A 15,873-nucleotide genomic window follows, 5' to 3' on the forward strand; every position below is an offset into this window, starting at 1 on the left:
TTTGAGCTATGATCTGTGGCCTCCTTTCATTTGAACTAGAAGTTTATGCCTAACAGACAAACTCGAAAACAGCAGAGGAAATACTCCATAAGTGTGCTTTTTCTTTTTTCTCGAGTACATATAGGAAACTTATGACATATAAAACACACCATTGGAAAACTCTTATTACACTTCAGCTCAATCCAAATCTCTCCAGCAGCACTGTTGCAGAGAACAGCATGTATACCAAGATGTGTCAACACCAGGGACGCACGCAGACATTGCTGCTAACGGAGATAAACCACTCTTTCAGCTGAGTGTGCTACAGGAGCTGCAGATACTTTTTCCCAGAGTTTGAGCTTGGATGGAATCAAAGAGTTGTGGTTGAAGCTCAGCACTAAATATAGCAGCTTCTTGGGATGGAGGTTGATTCGCACTCCTCAGACTGGTTTATCAAGCCCCAACAACACACAGCTACTTTCCTACCCTAATCACAAGCTCCACTTTTATCACTTCCTTGAGAAGTACTTCACTCCCTTCATTATTCACGTCACACTCGTGCCAGCTTGCAATTTCTCCCTAACAAAGCTCAAATTCGGGTGCTAATTCACAAATTTCATTTAATGAACAAATAAAATTAGAGCCCAAGCCCTGCCCAGAATACATTCTGGCAGTGAGCTGCCTCACGGAGCTCCCCGGCCAGGAGAGAACTGACAAAATTGTGAGCAGCTGTGTTACCCAGTGTCACATCAGGGGCTGACCTGGCTCCAGGACCCCACCATCTGACAGCCAGGTCAGAGGGGGAAACCTCGCAGGGCAATTTCACTAGCCACATGAGCTTGTTCTTCTCTGAGACTGTGAGAAAATGCCAAAATACTCCTAGTTATCCCATGTAATCTGACGAGATGTACTCAGAATGACAAAACTGCCATCTCGCCTGGAATCGATCAAAAAAACATTCTCTTTTTGCACGAAAGCTCCATATGCTCGAATGCCTCTTTCAAAACCACAGGATCTAGCCTTTGTTGGCTGGCCACTGCTCCCGCCTACCTCTGAACTACATATCCTGGAAAAAAAAAACAAACCCAAAACTTGAGGAGTTTTTCTGTCTGATCTCACTCTAGCATTGTCCTCCTGCCAGCTCCACACATTTTTTTCCAACTGAGCTTGCCTCAGCTTTCTTTTAGTTGCATCTCCTCACTGGAAGTCAGCAAGATGTGACCTACAAGTCAGAACTGCTTGCTCCAGAACTTTGTTCCCTGTTACCCACTCCGCTGTTCTTCACATATGGGGCACATGTACAGAAAAACAGGGGCTCCCAGCTCACTCATGGCACCGAGTTCCCTGTAAAACTGGAATGGGATCGTAGGTACTGGTAATGCAGCACAAACTTCCAGAGACCTTCCTCTCGTTTTCCCTGTATTTCTAAATGACAAACCTTAAAGCCACTTGGGAAGCCAGCAAACACTGTTGCCAGACCTTGAGAATATGCTTTTCTACAGCTGAGTTGTTCTAGAACAGCTAATTTTATATCTAGATATCTATCTGTACATATAAAAACACAAAACAAAGCCTCGAGGAAAGTGACAAAAGCACACTCAACTAAAAACTGCTGATTCAACACACTGCCATAGATTATTGCCATCACTCACCAAAACTTACGTTTTTAGCTCCCTTCCATTTGCCTGGTTGAAGCTATGAAAGAATTCTGTCCATGGGACAGGCTACAAAGGACAGATTCCTTTATTCCTGATAAGAAATAAACACGGCATTTTCTGTGGTTAGAATGTGCAAAAGCAAGAAGCATGATTTCCCCATTACTCTCATTTCTCTGTTCTTGTTCTTTTGAAAACCTAATTATGCAATATCACCAATCCAACGCAACCCTTTCTGGTTTATGTAGTGACCAAAATTACCAGAGAAAACTGTTGGGGAAATCAGGTCTCAGTCCGGGATCGCCATTCCTGCAATTGACATTTCTTAGTAACTAGGTAGGACAAATGGAGCTGGGTTTGCCTTCCCTCTCACCACAGTCAGAACCGATTTGAACAAAGTGAGAAGACAAGGAGGTCATGTTCTACAACAGCCAGGGTGACACCTGGTTCTGCAGAGACTAGCTTTGAGAAGGAGATGTGACATTTGTAAGCTAATCATAAATGCCAGAGGTAAAAAACAACACGTAGTTTAGCTAAGAATATGCCGCACTATTACACTGTGGATCACATTTTCAACTTCCTACGGCACAGGCCAGAAAAAGATACTTGGGAAGGTGATGCTCTGGATGTGCCAGAAGCGCCAGCTTCCAGTGGCTATTTTTAACTGTAGGAATTTAATTAGAAAGGATGGCTGCTCACAGTTGGTCTTCCTTCCTCTCAGTTCTTTACGCAAATCAGACATCCCAGTTAAGTGCCATAAGAAGTAACGCTATCTCGTACGTTGGTGTTGATGGCACAAAATCTAAACACGAGGGTGAGCTATGTGTCTAGGACTGAATTTTCCTAAGGACATCCTGTTGGTGGAGAGGCTGTATTGGTTTCACCAACAGGACAAGAGGAGGGGAGCAAATCAGGAAAAGGGATGTGGCACATTCTGCTGCAATGATTTTGACTTGTGCCACAAGCCATAGTTAGCCCAAGAGAAGAAATAAAAGAGTCATTTCCCAATTTATTGTCAACCTGTATAAATTATACCATTGTTACATTTACAAAAGCAGCCCAGAAGTGAGATGGCAAAAAGACAACTTCAAGATATTTCTGAACTCAGCTTCCCCAAACCTCATCAGCATGTAATCTCAGACCCAAAGGTCTATGTTGCATGTTTCTTGCATTCTGGCTCCACAATAAAACACTTGGCTTGGTGCATAACAGCTGTCAGTAACTCTGCTTTTTTTCTGTCTGGACTTGGGTTAACATCTCAACTGGAGTATTTCTCAATATGACAGCAGTGCAGCCTAAGCACCTGTCATCATAGCACATTGCTACAATCCTCTTGCAGCCCCTTCAAGAAGCATCCAATGCAAAGCAACTATTGCAGACTTTCTCATCTATGTGTATGTCTGTGATGATACCGAGTTCTAAAAGTGAGGCAGTTGACACCCTGACAACATTTTGTCTCCAGTACTGATTTCCTTTAAAGAGAAGCACAGACAAGAAGTTATGGTTTTATCAAGGGAAGCAGGTTTGTCTGCCACAGGCAAACAGTCCCTGTCTGCTTTTGTTCCTCATCTACAAAACAGGACAGAATAGTACTTGGCCTGATGCTGCAAGTACAGAAGTAGTAAGCAATGGAAGGTGCTTAGCAACATTAGTATACATAGACACATATACTGAACAGATCTGTAGGACGCAATGTTACAAAATGTGATGACATTATACTGATGGTGTGCTCCTTGGCAGCAAAACCAAGTAATTTTTAGTGTCACTACAGTAACTGAGACAAAAAAATCAGTTTGAATATGAGGTTTTTGCTGCCTGGCACTCTGCAATCTTAGAAAACTTAATATTGGTTTTAATCTTCTCTTCTAGTCTACATCTTCATTAAGTACTCCCCTTGTAATTCAAAGCAATTTGTGGCAAATGCTAATACTGCTTTGGGCCCACTTCTCCCTGTCAGCTGTATCTCTGTTAAATTATGCATTTCCATCTGGAAAGAAACCGTACAGGACTGTAGGCTCTCATCCACTTAGAGTCGGGAATGGAGAGGAATTTAATTAGATGTTCCGTGGTTGAGAAAAGGACTAGAGCAAAGCCTGGGTGGTCTGTGGAATCTTCCACTGGAAAACAAGGCTGCAAATTGTTAGGTACAAGCCCGCTTCTGTTTGTTCATTATGTTTACAATGTTTGTACTTACAGATTAAAATAAACAGTTACTAAGCAGATAAACAGTGTTTCCTCCCATGACAATGTTGTGTAGAAGTTCAGAGAGTAGCAATATATGTCTGTGCTTCGTTTTTGGCTATGTAACCCCAACCCTCTACCGAACTTGAAGCAGAATCATTTTAGCCAGAGCTTCAAGTCTAACATCGGTAATGTTTTCATCTCTATTCTTCCTATCTGTAAAATGAAGAGCCTTCTTCTCTCAAAAGGGAAAGAAGGAGCATCCAGCTTGCAAAAGTAATAGCTCTCCACCTCTTATTTGGCAGCCAATGCAAATGGGAGCATCAATGCAATTCCTCTTGTCCCTGGCTGCCTACACACACACACACATACGCACACACCGCTGACCATGTCCTCAAAAACTGAAGTGTGTTGAGAAGGCCTGAATCAGGAGCAGAAAATTGTGATGAGCCAAGCAACTCCCATCTACACTTAACTGTGAGTCAACTCTAATGTAGTGATTTCAGTCATGTGCCCTTTCACAGTTCAGCTGAACTTCAGAACATAATAGACGCGGCTTTAAATAGATTTACAGAGCAGATTGTGATTGGAGTGTCTGGCAAATTAATTTATTCCTCATGGTTTTTTCTGGTTCAAAATTCAATGGATTCCATATTTGTAAAAGAGAATGCAGAAAGTGGGCTATGACTGGAACTAAACTTATTTATTAACCTATTTCTGTTGCACGTTAAAGAAAGGAAACTATTGTGCTGTTGGTTTGCGGGACGCTAATGGGCACTCGGGGTATGTGTTGGTGTGTGAATAAACCCCACTGATGTATGAGTTGTCTGCCCGATAGTAACTTTTTTGCTTTCCTTGGAAGAGAAGATAGAGAGGAAAATAAAAAGGAGAGAAAAAGAAAAACACAATGGAAAAGGAGAATGCAGAGAAAAGGGGTAAAAAAGAAAAAGGCAATGAGAAAAGAAAGATGAGAAAGAAAAAGAAGAAAAAAAAGAGAAAAGAAAAAAAGGGAAAAGGAAAAACAAACAAAAAAAGAATTAAAGAAAAAGAGATCAAAAAGAAAGAAGAAGAAAAAAAGACTTTGTCCTTTGTAGCCATTTTGCTCCTTTGTACTGTATCTTTGGATGGGAAGAGGTTAAACACCCAACAACATTTTTCTCTTCTTAGCAAGTTACAGAACTGTACATCAGACACATTGTCTGCCAAATGCTTCATTTACTACCAGCTGCATTTTTACTTTGGTGAGAGATAGCTGAAATAAAATCACTGTTCTTTGTGCAAACGGCATGCTAAATAATGTATGGCTACAAGATTATTAAATAGCAAAGGCATTTGATAATATTAGAGTCAACCACAAGTCCCACTTCTGCTGATGCACAGAATTTTGAGTAATTAGTCATTGCACGGAGTGTTGTATTTATATCCCCTCGAGCCTCAGACGTTAGGCCACAAAGTCAGGAGACAAAGAATTGCTGTTATTAGGAGGACTGTTTTGGATTTATTTATATTCTAAGGCTTTACTTCAGTGTCCACTTCACTCCCTGGGCTCAGGCTTCCTTCAAACCAGAAGATACAGTTAAGTCAGAGAATTTTAGTGTAAACCATATTTTGACAGACAAGACCTCTCAACTTCAAGCAAAAGAACTTCAATGAGTTTGTAATGCCCCCAGAGCAGCACAACTGGCCTGAGGTTATATGACAAGCCTGGGAAAAGGCCTCCTAGACTCTGCCCTGATCTCAAACAGACTTCTCATGGTTTATATGTAATACATTAATAGCAGCTCCAATTTATGGATAGATAAATTGGGATACAAAGAGGACAAGTAACTCTTCCAAGGATTTACAGCAAGTCTTTGGCAGAGCCCCGCAACTCTTACTCAGTCTTTTGTTTAAATCACTAAACCACACTGCCTTCTTTAGACCGCAGTTACTGCCCAGGCCTGAATACTGTGACATATCTAAAATTATATAGCTATACACTTAGACGAGGCTTTTTAAAAATAAAGATTGTATAACACCCTCAGAGTAGAACACAAAGCTGCTCAGTGAGCACTCTACTGCTTAAAGACAGCCTTCTAAATCCCCTCCCATCATAAAAGAGCTAGATTTAATATACTGTAAGAAGAAATCAGAGAGAAACTTAATAGGATTTGAACATAAAACTTCTGATGACAAATTCATATTGTAGCAACGAGCCTTCCTTTTGGAACTGACATGAAAAAATAATAGTAACTTTGATGATTATGACAAATAGTGTGTATCATCCAACTCTGAGAACGCTGCGCACACTACGCAGAGTGAATTATGCGCTGTCAAATTTCAGGCATAACTGAGTCGATTAAATTTGAATTTTAGCATGTCTCAGAACTGTGCTTCTTCTTTATAAGCATGTCATCACAACCAGTGGTGACATACTTATCGAATGGTGACATACAGTATATGGTGACACACAAATACATACTTATTGTACGGTGACTTACACTTCCTCAGCTTTCTGCAGTAGGTTGTGCAGTCTCTTTACCTGAAAGGCACAGCTAGACAGGGTAGATGCTAGTAGTACAAGAAATCTAATGACTGTGCTTAGAAATACCTTGAGATTAAACCTCCAAAGTTCTTAATGAGATATAAAAGAGATAGCAGGGACTTGTGATTACCGGGGCACTACAGAGACTCCAAATTTTCATCTAAATATCGTGTACCCAAGTGTCTCCATCTGGCTTTGCAGAGAACACATCCATCCCCAACCCAGACATGCAGGTTTGTAATCTTCTGATTGCAAGCTTGCAGGTACAGGACCTTTGTGCACACACCTGCCTGTGGAAGCCTAGAGGTCAAGTAGAAGCTGATGAAGATCTTATGCAGATCAGCTATACTGTATTTTTAAAAGACTGGATGGGGTGGAAATTATAATGTTACCCAAACCTATGCAAGCGTATATTGATGTTATTCAGCATCTTGATTCAAACTGGGGTCTGGAGCAAACCAGAGGTTACAGAAAGTAGCCCAGGAGAGCTCCCCTCCCCAGAATGACTTCAGGGCTGCAGCCTGGAAATCAGGAGTGGCAGTAGGGCAGCTCTTAATTGCACAGAGAGCGCTCCATTTTCCATTAAAGCCTCACACAGGAGAGATTCAGCCTGCCCAGAGAGAATAGCCCTAGGCCACTGGGCTGCCTTGCCTGTGAAGGAGGCCTGGCATGGCCAACCCTCTTGAGGCAGCAGAGCCCAGGGCTCCAGTGCAACTCAAATGACCCTCCCAAGCTCAGACTCCAAAGCCTGGCTCCTAGCAGGCCTGATGGCCTCCATAAGTCCACTTGTGCATGCCAGGCCTGAGCCAGGCCCTTGCACCTCCAGCGAGCGGTGGCAACACCACTGAGGCTCAGCTCTGTCCCTGGCTGCCGCTTGATGCTGTTGGCTTGGTGAGATCCTATAATGCTTTTTGAAAATGGAACTAATCTGACTGCTGGCCAAATTCCAGCTTTGGGTAATTACATTCTTCTGACAAATTTTTCTTGGCAGTTTCAACAGAATATAATTAGTAAATGTAAATAGATGTAAACAGTGCTGTAAATTACACTTTGCGTGATTGTCAGAAGCAGAGGGGGATAGCAGGGGTGAAGGTGCAGGAAGAGCAGAGCACCGTTCCCTAGCATGCATGATGTGGCAGCCATCCCTGTTAGCAGGCTGGGCATGCCTCTGCCAGGACAGTGTGTGTGTGGCAGCAGCAGATGTCACAACCCTGGCTCACCGTGTGGCTCATCACACAGATCACCAGCTTTACCTCAAGTACCATTTTGACCTGACTGCATTCGGTCATGTCCCACAGCTGTGCTCACAAGCAGCTGCTGTGCTTTACCTCAGCTGTGCTTCTGCTCCAGCAGCAGGCGAACGGCTTCCAAAGACACACACACGCAACTGCAGAACACGTGTACATCAAAGTATTGATTGCTATGAAATGCTTATCAAATTTGTCAAAGGCCTGTGCAACTTTCTGCTACGGAGGAACTCTCATACAAATGGAATTACACAATTAACTCTCAAACCTATTTCAGCGCTGCTTCATGCACCTAATTTCACATAAAGTAGAAATCGCTTCTACAAAAAATAAATGCATATTTTTGACTATGTTTCCGTAAGTAGATCTAACTGCAGCTATATAGAGTAATGAAAAGAGATTACAGTGTGTGTCTTACTTCTCTTCTGTTACCTATATATTATTACATTTTGTGTGTCAAATGTCAAAATAGCTAGCAGAGGCCAGCAAAATGAAGGGAAAGTTTATTTTTTTAACAAAAGCTTATTGTATTATTTAGCTATAACAGGAGAAACAGCTGTTATAGCTTTACAATACCGTGTCTTGCAAAACTTTCTTCTAAACGAACATTCGTGCTTTACATGTTTTGGACTGTGCATGGAGAGCTCTGCTAGCAGTTATGGGAAGCACTGCATACATTAGTAAAACCCACATTGAGATAATTAGCGCTAAAAAGAATCAACAAGCCTTTTTTTTCTTTTTCTTCTTTGTAGTATTGATTTAGTGTGGGTGAGAAATGCCAGATTTTCAGTCTTGAAGATTCATGTTCCACCACAGAGCAGGAGATGGAGCCAGCTTTTCCCAGTGTTCTGCCAATAAACTCTCTGATTAACCATCTAATGAGCTAGGCGGGAGATTCAGGCTTTACCATCTTTGACCTGTAATCTCTCTAACAGACCTAGAGAATGGGGGGCACACAAGGAACTCTAATCTTGGATCTCTGTGGCTGTTACCTACCCAAATATTTTCTCAGAAGCAATGTGAAATATTGCTGATAATGAAAATGATCAGGAGGCAGTACTGAAGCTGCACTGTTGCAGAGGTGACTCTGGCAGGGATCTATGGGGAAATTTCTACAGCAGAGGAGGGCTTTGTGCCTCATTTTGTAACATGTATGCCCTCTAAACTGCAAATTCCATTTTAATACATACTGATTTCACAAGGGCTCTGTAACCTTTTAAAATCCTATGAAGGGTTTTACATATCATTGAACTCATTGTCTGATGTTAACTTTACCTTCTGCAGATCCAAGCAATGCCCATATAGATATGGACACATTATCAAATGAGACTGGATTACAGCAGCTTGAAAAAAATTACAGCCTGGCCCCTCAAAACTTCACTTAGTGATAAACTGTAGGCTTACAGCATGTGCATGTGCAGCTCTGACTATATTGTGGATGGGTGTTTCTTGCTAAACTACCACAGATTGAGTTAATTCCCCTGGGAAAGGAGCCACTGTAACTACACATATGAGAAGAGCAATATGTCTTATTAGAACTTTCAGTATTTATTTTAGTTACAGAGGTAGGCAGGTTAGTTGAGGATGATATTTTGTTTGGGGTTTAGAAGGGTTGCTTTAAAACCACTTGCTTTCAGGCAAAGTGATAATCAGTCTAAGCAGTATAAGACTTTTATAGTGGAAGGCCAACACATCTTTTTTTCATTCAATCTGCAAGAATAAACTGAGCACAGCTGTTTTACTGAAAACAACCCACTGGTATTTAAGTAGATTAACAAAATTAACTGTGAAAATCCTCCGCTATAGGAAAGCCAATAACCTGTTGGCCACAAGGAGGCAGGGCAAGGATTCAGTAAACTCTAATTGCTTTTATGTAAAAAAAAAAAAAAAAGAAAAAAAAAAGTAAAAAAAAAAAGTGTTAAATTAGTTCAGTCATGAAACTCTGAACTGCTAGGCAAGATAAAAAGCACTTTTCAGTCACTGTGTGGTTTTGGGATTGCTGTTTTAGACCAACAGCAGCAAATATCTTAAGATATTAAACAATAGCTTATCTGGCAGCAATTTTCTGCTTCTTTTGAAGGAGCACATCACACATGTTTTTTCTTCATCACTTCTGTGTGATGTACGCTAAAAAAGAAGGGTCACACGCTGAGCTTTGATAGCAAGAGTGGATTTACCAAATGACAGCAAGAAGCCGTACAGTCAAGTTCACAAGATTTTGTTCCAAAGCTAATAAATCCTGCTTCTTAGCAAGTATCAAGGCAGGCCTGGGAGCTCTGTCTTTCATTCCAGCACTTCTAATTCCGGACTAAAAGCAGGCAGGTAAGGCGCCTGTAGAGCCTTAACAAGTGCCTTATGCAAGTATAGTACAGTTACGTTCCATTTACCTAGAACTGTAGGGCATTCCAAAATGAAGACTAACTCAGGTTCAAACTTCTAAATGACAAAAGGGACAAAAGAAGACAAAGTGTCCATGTACTGAAAATGATTAAATTTAACAGTGAATCAATGCCTTCCATAGTATCGGTATATAATAGTCCAGATCTATCAGTGATCTTCTGTTTCATAGGTGACTTTACGCCAAGTTCTGCCACTGTGTGCTACTGAGCTAGGTAATTTCAGTCCCTATGCCTCTGTTTTCTCATCTTTTAAACAGTTGCTTTTCTTCTTTGTGAAGCAGTATGAGGTCCACGGATAAAAAAACATGCTAAGAGAACTAGTTATTATTAATGCAATTCAGATATGGAATGCACCAGATGGTAAAATCTCCAGGATTTTAATGAACTATTGTAACAGAACATATGTAATATGACGTTATTGTAAGAGGCATTTAAATGTATAGTTAGTACATACAACGTGACCTGCTCTGCTCTCTGTAACTCCACTGGAATTATTTTGGATTTATGTCAGATAATACTAGGAACACAAAGTAGCCCCATATGTGCAATGTGGCAAGGTTTTCATAGCAATGCAATCTTAACTATTGCCTTTCCTGTTTTTAATTTTTGCTGGGGATACCCTAATGGCAAAGAATAAGCTGTCTGAGCCATTATTCATTAGCTACCATCATAAAACAGTTAAATTGTGAAGAAGAAAGAACCTTCTCTTCTTATTCACTATATTCTGCAAAGATTATGTCTTTGATACACCTTATGCTACATTTAGACAGCAACTCATGCTCGTGTCAAAAGAGCCAAACATTCAGTTTCAGGTTGTTAGGGCAGTAATATCTCCTTTTTCCCACAGCATTGGAAATTCTGGATATTATGAATAACACACGTGGGGAAATATGAACTGCAGCTCAAGCCACTGGCATGGCACATTACAGTCAGAGGCAGGTACTGACTTAATCACAAGAGGAACATGGAGATACTCTCATGCACAATAATTCTAGCATATCTACAACACAGACTATAAAACTGAAGTGAACTGACATATTTAATATACAAGAGGCTGGAAGCAAGCTATCAATTTCACATCATAAATTAACCTTTGTACTAGTGCCCAAAGATTTGGCTGATTACTCACTGCCATCCCTTAGTGCTTAAGCAGTCTTTTCCAAAGCAAGACAGTTAAACCACAAAAACGTACCGTAGTGTCCACAGCCCTGACCTTCTCAGCAGGAACGTGCTTTGGAATGGGTTCTTCTACTGATATCATCATGCAGCCTTCTGCTCCAAGAGTAACAATTACGAGCTTACACCCTCTTTCTAACAGCATGCGTCCCACCTTTTCAGCATCTTCAAGGTTGCCAACTGGGATGCCCGTTAAAATTTCTGCCTGGAAAATAACCCACGCAAATGAAAATCATAATCTGATAGCATTCAATTTTGAACAACAGTTGCTTTTGAAAACAGTACTTAATATCGTTTTAGAAATGTGTCTTATGAGATGATCGTGAAACCACTTCCTACGCTGATATTCAGCTATGTCATTCTTCTTGTTTGAAATCAGCATGTACTTCAGATATAGAGAGCAGCCTAGGCAGAGACACAGGAAGCATGGGTTCTGTTCCAGCTTCTACAATATGCCTGCCATGCAACCTTTACCAAAATCACATTTCTCCTGCGTTCCCCAGTTTCTTCATCCCTGAAATTGACACAATGACACAGCCTTGGTGAAAGCATTTTGCTGTCTAATGTGAAAAATGCTACCTGGCAACCCAATCATTCCTCTTGGGGGGATATTTATCACCATTCAAGACACCTTTTACAATTCTCAGGGTTCAGCTAGTGAGAAATCTCTTCAAGGAAAAAAAAAAACCAACACAAAAGTGCTCAACTGGTAAACTTGATCACCGTGTTTACTTTAATATGTATTTTTAGATAAGAATACCTAAAAGTCATCTGAAGCTCTCTTTGGGCAAAGGCCCTTCACAAGATGATTACATATTTGAGTTACGGACCTAAAAGAACCTAAAAGAAAATTCCCCAAAAATCTGTAATGAAGACTTCAGAACTAAACATCCTTCTTCACTTCATACATTTTCTTGATGGCATCTCCTTTTCCAGTGCCATGTACTTTCTTTGGCAGACGATATGTGACAAGAATTGGACAGGAAGAAGAGAGAAATACAGTATGTTTTACCTGAAACACTGTAGCAAACAGTACTCCTCCTGCCTACTAGAGTACCACTTACTTGTAAGTAAACTGGCACATTGTATACTGTTGTCTTTACTACAGCTTGTCTTCCTTGTCTGAGAAGAGGGAAGTCCTACTTTATCTTGAACTACAAGACTGCTGCTTCCTGAAAAATGCAGTCTGAAGCAGTTTTAAATAACTGTCTATTAACTGGACATAGCTTTCATGATCTTGGGTCTTGTTTTCAGTGGAAAACTTACTTTGGAACCTTTTCACCAGCTTTGTGTCCTGACTTCTACCACATGGACAACTCAGCTTCCTGGGAAACAGCTGCTGAAATATTTCAAACTACCTTTCTCTGCATTACAGAAGCTTGAAATCAGCATGCATATTTCTTGACGAAACAGAATATAAAGTACAGTGGTTGAACAACTGCTCCATAAGTACAGGCATGTTTGTCCTACAAAGGGAGGCAGGGCAGACAGCTGGGGACAGGAACTACTACAGCCATCCCCAAGCAAGCCGCCCCCAGTTGTGACTCAGAGGCCTCACAGCTTGCCACTGTCATTTCCTGTGTTTCAGCCTGACCCAGAACAGAGAAGTCACCCTTAGGCTCTGAAGGACCAGCATATGCCAATACGCTGCCTTAGGGTTTATATTATCATGAACAGAGTACCTACTGGTTTTAATTTTTGAACTTACAGGATCTAGTCCTGCAGTCCCTACTGAGACAAACGCAGATGTTTTCAGGAGCTGCTGATTTAATAACTACAAGGCAGAATTCGGTGTGGCAAGACTTGGTGGGTATAACACGTATACACAATTTAAAACTATATATATATATATATATTTAAACCACACTGATCCCAGACAAGAATAAAGTAAGGTTTAGATTATAAGAAAGCAAATAAATCTACTCAATTTTTCTTTGGCATGTCACCACACTGCTGAAAACGTTCTTGCAGCAGAAGCTACTTAGACAAATTAGATGTATTTAAGTTTTTTAAAGGGTATAAAAGTATTTTCAAATAAGAGAATTTGTTTCAAAAATACCTCACCAAGTTTTTTTTAATACACTGTCCTGCAAGGTTTGCAAGGAATCAGTACACCAATAATGGCATTTGAGCGACTAGGGACAGATAATAAATGGTATTAAAATACATATATTCCATTCTAATAACCAAGAGACTGAAGCATCTGTGTCTCTTACTGAATTTAGAGATCTCAGGAGCAGGAACTATGTGTTCCCATGTCCAGAATACCTAGCACAAGGACAAAAATGGATGACCAAAATGCATGCACTACTCCTTGAATGAAACTGACTAAAGGTATTTCTAATGTACTTCATGATGTGCAGTAATTCCAAACATTCTACATAGGTTGTAAAGTCTGCAGGAAGAAAATGGATTTGGTAATGGAAAAGAAATAGCCAGTCTAACTTTGGCTCATTTACCTGGGATTTACACTTCCGTAAGCTTATGAGCAAGATAAATAAAGTATTTAAATATAACATTCTTCCTAAGGAGACAAACATAGTGCATCGTATCCCTTTTTGTGATAGCTGTGCCCCAAGCCAACAGGATTTTTTGTCTGGGTTGTGAAAAAAAAGTTGTTTGGGGACTGATAATGTGACAGGTTTTGCAGAAATCTTTCTTCTTGCCTTCATACTGCTTATTCCAATAAACACATTTATTTGGAACCAGAATGAGTCTGTATAAAAGTAGATCTTCAGTTGCTTGCAACCATTATCATCTAACTCATCTATAGCAGGACTGTAAAACTAAAACACACTGGAACAAGCTGGAAGAACCATAAAAGCAGCAGAAGCCAGACAGATTTTGTGCCAATAATTAGAGATTGCTGTAAATGTCAACTGATGTTAAATACTGTGGTTAGATTTTAAGTTCCTCCCTTCAGTAAAGTCTTGTTTTTAAAAAAGAAAAAAAAGAAAAACCATTCAACCAAACTGCAGCACAATTGAAGGAAATAACTAATACTTACATAAAGAAAAAATTAAGTAACAATGCTAAAAGTTCCATGTGGTCATTTGCCATAGTACTGCATGGAAGAGCAGCAAATCAAGAAATCTGTTTCCCTGTGCTGGTCTCATGAAGCTCCTCAGTTAGATGGCCTAAGTAAAACTAGAGGACATTCTGCAAACCTGCTGTCAGAAAAAAAACAAACCCAACCCAGACGTATAATTAATCTACAGAGAATTTTCTTTATTTTGTTTACAAAAGTAGAAGAAAAAAAATAACTGAAGCTTTTAACTGATACAGTGGTTCTTGGCAATATCCTCACTATTCCCAGTTAATTATTCTTGTCTCTTTAGACTCTGGAGTCAAGTTACAGTATACTGACACGAATCAGCACTGATACAGAAAAAACTGGTCCTGCTTTCCTCTCCACTCCTGTCCACATGGCCCATTCTCTTGTGCCAGCACAGCTATTTGTGTGGCCAGGAAATAAACTGGGCTGAAAAGCAGATCTGTGTTAAAATTAAGCCTGAACTAAAATAAGATAAAGCGAAACAATTGACTCCTTTCAACATCAGTACTAGTTTGCACTAGCTAAAAGTGATAAAGAAACCATGATGTAAATCTTTGCCAAGTGTTCCTAGCAGTGGTGTATGCAGGGCACTCCATGGCTTACACAGCCACTTTCAGGGGAAAATGCTGGATCCTCTGCCTGGCATTTATGAGACCAAATCTTCAGGACAATGTACTTCTGAGATCCCTGGCTGAAGTAAGACACTGACATACTACACAAGCCCAGTGGGAGGCCAGCAAAGCAGGTGGGGACTAGAGCGTAGGACATAGAAGCAGCAGCTGGGAGAAGCAGTTCTGTTTAGCCTCAAAAACCTAAGGGTAGGGAGAGATCTAATTGCTGGCTACAATGATTTAATGTGTGGATAATAGAGAAGAGAGAACCACTCTTCTTGGAGCTGCATGAGAATAGGGCTAGACTCAACTGGCACAAGCTGGAACATGGAAAATTCCAGCATTAGGAAAAAACTTTTCATTACCAGAGTAATGCAGCACTAGAGCAGGTACCCAAAACAGGGCATAGGCTCCCCAACTTTGGAGATTCAAAACTTGAAAGGAGAAACCCTGAGTAATCTGAGCAAAACTAGCACTTCTTCACTAGGACTGAGATCTCTGGAGGTCTGTTCCTACTCAACAAATAGAAACTGATGAGATGACAAAAAATGTTAACTCTTCAGTGAGCAGCCCATCTTTTGCTTTAGCATCCACATGGCACTTAGCACAATGCAACTTTGCCAATGTTGCCAGGTACTACTGGAACATAATTCATAAATAATAACAAGAAAACTGCCAGGCTTAAGGCTTACTTATCTAAAACTACATATGACAATTGAAAGTACTTTTAATGCTAAGTACTTAGATACAGTAAGCCAGTTGGCTACAGAGTTGGTTATATCTTTGATTTCTAAGATTTTTTTGAGAATGACAGAATAAGAACACGATCTTGTTAATTCTAACACATGATGAGTCCCCAAGAAGTAGTGAGAGACAGTTTTGGTGTATATGCAATTGCAAGATCAGGCCATAAGCCAGGCTAATTCCAGTTGTTTCAAATTATAAAACTTTTACATACATCTATGAAGAAATACTTATGCTAGAATAATTAAAAACTGATTGAAATGAATTGGCTTGAAGCTATTCTCTCCTCTCCCAAAAGTAAC

General features: G+C 40.3%; 1 protein-coding gene across 1 annotated transcript in view; it reads right to left on the reverse strand.

Moving 5' to 3' along the window:
• RBKS (ribokinase) overlaps nucleotides 1-15,873 on the reverse strand; it is a 65,999-nt gene that overhangs the window by 7,094 nt on the left and 43,032 nt on the right. Inside the window, exon 7 of the mRNA XM_072330986.1 lies at nucleotides 11,178-11,366. Within this exon, the coding sequence (XP_072187087.1) occupies nucleotides 11,178-11,366 (189 nt within the window). The remainder of the gene's footprint in view (nucleotides 1-11,177; nucleotides 11,367-15,873) is intronic.

This window comes from Excalfactoria chinensis, chromosome 3, assembly GCF_039878825.1.
Source record: "Excalfactoria chinensis isolate bCotChi1 chromosome 3, bCotChi1.hap2, whole genome shotgun sequence".
NCBI classification, from domain to species: Eukaryota; Metazoa; Chordata; class Aves; order Galliformes; family Phasianidae; genus Excalfactoria; species Excalfactoria chinensis.